Source organism: Opisthorchis viverrini (genome assembly GCF_000715545.1).
Source record: "Opisthorchis viverrini unplaced genomic scaffold opera_v5_67, whole genome shotgun sequence".
Lineage (NCBI taxonomy): Eukaryota > Metazoa > Platyhelminthes > Trematoda > Opisthorchiida > Opisthorchiidae > Opisthorchis > Opisthorchis viverrini.
The window spans coordinates 196,992-201,073 of NW_008751722.1; the positions used below are offsets into that span (position 1 = coordinate 196,992).

General features: G+C 39.8%; 1 protein-coding gene across 1 annotated transcript in view; it reads right to left on the reverse strand.

The window, feature by feature from the left end:
* Positions 1-1,508: 1,508 nt before the first annotated feature.
* Positions 1,509-4,082, reverse strand: part of T265_13433 (hypothetical protein) — a gene marked incomplete at both ends in the record, with an annotated part of 30,697 nt that continues 28,123 nt past the window's right edge. The window contains one exon of the mRNA XM_009168850.1: positions 1,509-1,595. Within this exon, the coding sequence (XP_009167114.1) occupies positions 1,509-1,595 (87 nt within the window). The remainder of the gene's footprint in view (positions 1,596-4,082) is intronic.

Genomic DNA, 4,082 nt, shown 5'->3' on the forward strand with positions numbered 1-4,082 from the left:
AACGACTAGAAAATCTATATTCCTTAAACGACTGTGTCCAGGTAGGTAAACTGATGCAGAAACTCTATGAAAAATGATAATGGGCGCAACCACATACTATCCATATATTATTTGAATAGTTATCAATAACCTTAGTATGACTTGTTGAAATGGTGTCCGCACTCGGTTCACCTTTGCCAGAGATTTCCCTTGAAGTCCGTTTATGAAAATCCTATTTTTGAAGCGGTATATGTATTACAATGGCTGGGACTTCTCCAAAATTTTTCAAAAAAGATTCATGAGACTCACATGCATGAAATACAAGTTTATAAACAATGAAATCTCGTTTGATGTGTTGCGGCGAAACCATGCAACACTATACCTAGCCAGAATATAATGGGCTTGCTAAAAGCAAATTTCTCCAAGATTTCGAAGTCAAATCATACAAGCAGATCTATCTTACGATACTGTATTATATCTGAGGTATCAATTGAGGCTTCAATCAATGTACCTCTACCTCATGCAGGGTTGTCGAGTTGCAAGATCCGCATAATGGTGCAGCACAGAAAGAGCACGCGACTCTGACCTTGTTGTGGTGTGCCGATCGTCGAAGCTGCCTCGTTCGTTGAACTGGTTGCTCTGAGATAAGTAGCTATTCAATAGTTTATTCACAATGTTTAAACAGATTTGTTTCGGTGCTGAGCGCTTCACCTATCAAGTCATAACAGTATATCAAATACATCCCCCATTAGTCCAGTATGTTAAACTAACCATATGCTCCTGATCCATGTAACATGAAATTCCTATTTTGTATGATTTTGGTGAACAAAACAGACACATACGCTACACATATCATGTTCACATATCATGTGAAGGGGGCAGTAGTTTTCTAGGCAAGCATTTCCAGCTAATATGTCATTAACATTGGGTAGATACGGTGACAAGAGAAGCCACCAGTTACCACGACTGACGAAGCCCATTAATCCAGGCACTAGCGATTGGAAAAATCTAATTATGGACCCACTATTTATTGTTTCAATCTGATGTCCATCGATAAAGAGGCGTTGAATCTTATAAACATTCACTGAAGTCCTCTCGAGGTACTGAAGTTTGGTTTATGTGCGATTGAATTTTTCCAATCGACCTTCAATTGCGCCAGACGAGTGCAGCCTACAAGGAGCAAGTGTTACTGCACGAACTGTTAGTTAATGATCGCACACAAGATTCAATCTGCAACATGCCAGTCTGTGTTGAAGATGTCTCCCTATAGGTCTACCGACAAATTCCGAATGTAGGCACGTACATGTCCTCAGAATTATCAGCTTCATCAATTGAGAGAAAAAAATGGAGCAGAATGATAATAATCTGGAAAATTTGCGAAATTTTGTGTGATTATCACAACTATTAAACATCATTAGAGTCTTAGGTGAGAATTAGGATTCCACAAAAATTTTGGTCCTTCCAGCACACATCCATATTGACAAACAAACCAAAGTCAAGGTAAAACAGGGGAATCATTTTCACTCACCTGAATCACCTGTGGGAAAAAACTTCTCAAATAGTGTTTTGATTGCAGCCTGGTAGTAGAATAATTGTTTGGCCAGTTCAGGATTGGACTTTGGAGAAAAAGAAAAAACCATTTTCAGCTTCTTATATTTCAATCCAGTAGCATAATACTAAATTTTTTCCTTGCTCCCATTTGAACGCATGTGCGTCTTGATTGGTCACGGTTGCTTACGAAAAACATTTGTGCTTGTTGAACAATGCTCTTCATAATTCATTTGTTAGATGAGTGGTCATATTTTCTAATCAGTTATGCAAGTGAAGCCCGATTGTTTAAAATTTGAATCTTCATGAAGGCTTAAAACGTTATGTTCTATCTAATCAGAGACTTCAGAAGATGCGATTGAACATGGGCTAGAACGCAACAGCAATTGACATTTCTAGTCCTCACCCATCTCTTCATACCATAAAGTCTAGCTTAGGTAAATAAACCAGTGAAATGGTTCTGGTACTACTTAGTGATATCGAGACCCAAGGACAGAATCTGCGGACGAAATCCTCAGCTTCGACAACAATGAGTCTAATACAGACAGTCATATTACTTGGGCTTCTTACGGACACCAAACTCCTGAGTATTGAAAACTCCGGCGAGTGAGTAAATTCAATCGTTTCTGCTGCTACCTGTATTTGGGAAGGAAGAGTGAATGACAGAAGAATCTTCAAAAATCCCTATAGAGGATCATTGTTCTACAAGACAGCCTTCTTTTGGAATTGTTTTGGATAGTATAAGCCGAACGAAGCACCTCTTTTGTTTCATGAACATTTTAGGCCTTTCATTTGGACTTCCTTTGTGAGACTTTTACTAATTATATTCTATAGTCACATTTTGACCGTTGTCACCGAATAAAAGTTACCAATATAACCGGAAAGGCAAGAACTGCAGTCTTTTTGGACCAACACTGGATTGCAATGTCATTAACAAATTTCTAGTGTCCATCATTCTATCTAATGTGTGACGGATGAAATCACCAAGAATAACAAGATTAGTCATTCACGAAGCTCACGAAGCCGTACTATTGGGTTGTTTTCTGGGATGAGAATATCATATTTCGGACCGGAATGTCTGACGGAAACAAAATTTAATCTAGTTGGGTTCTGGAAACCAAAGGATGTAGGTAGAACTTTGGAGGCGCTTCAGGGCTGATGATGTGAGCTTAGTGGGTAAGGGTACATGAAATAAAAGAGGCCGTTTTGCGAGTCATTGACCAAATAAGCATGTGTGTGGGCACAAGAAACCTGAAATTTCTCCCAAGGCAGGTTTGTATTTCACGACAAACTCTAAAATGGAGATGAGCAGGACGCCATATAAACCAAGATCTTAGTCGTCATTTTTCAATTTTATCGTGTGACGCCACCTTAATGATTCGAAGGAAAATCATTTAATGGCTCTCAGTAGTTGCACAATGGAGTTGAATTTTCAAAAGCTATGACATGTCCCTGATAGACTAAAGAAGTCGGACAATCGGATTCATAGTATCTGTCTAAACTTTTGAGCGCCATTTAGGCACCATAGGGTTTTAGCGATTCTGAGGAATTATTCCACCAGACTTTTCCGCCAGAGGTATCATTGCCTCAGTGGACAATGAAATTTGGTGAGCTGAAAAAAAATGTGCGTAGATTAAGATGGTTTTTGGTTTGAGCACATGCGCAACAAAATGCAACATTTTGGCGCAAAAAGGTTTACTCCACACTTAAAGGCTTTGCAGCTAATAGCAATGTGCGCCTAATGGACGACATCTAATCAGCTCATTGATACAATGTAAATGGCGGGCCTTAAGAACTGAAGGGGGTTTGACAGTGTCTGACGATCAGATTGAAAGCCCCGTAAATGTGTAACACTAAACGCTTATGCTGACTTTAGCAATCGAGTGCGACCACGATATAAGACACAGGATTTGACATCGCTGTAGTTTGATTTCTTGTAGGTTGGAAGTTACTGAGAACACAATAACCGTGGAACTAGACAGAGAGTGCCAGCAATTGAACTGGAGAAGGCTAGAACAAGCCAAGCGTTTGAGGGAGCAACACTGAAAGACACCATGGTAGAGCTTGTTCCTCATTTCATCCGGAGAATTCAATAAAACCTAACATACCCGAAGAATTTTCAGCAACCTTATTTGTTTTGTACCACTAGGGTGACAAGTTCGATGGAGACGCCAGACAGTTCCATTTCTTACTCTAATACACTCCACCGAGTTAGTGATTATTGAAGCCCGCCTGCCGCTTTGTGACCTAGAACATGACGGGCGCCCATAGAGTATTTCGAAAGCAGTCGAAAACTTCGGAGCTTCATTCGCTGCGTACCAAATGCCTTAAACGGAACTGAATCAATCATTTACCAAAATCTATCAGCAGTAATGAATTAGACGGTTAATTTGGGTGAAAACGAATGCAATAGAAGACACGATACAGATTACCTGTTATTGGGGCGGTAGCTTGATTTGCTGTGATTCTTTCAGTTTTTATCGCTCGGCTTGACAAATATACAATAACACATATTATGGATGGCATCCGTTCTGTCCACATGGTGAACAGAACAC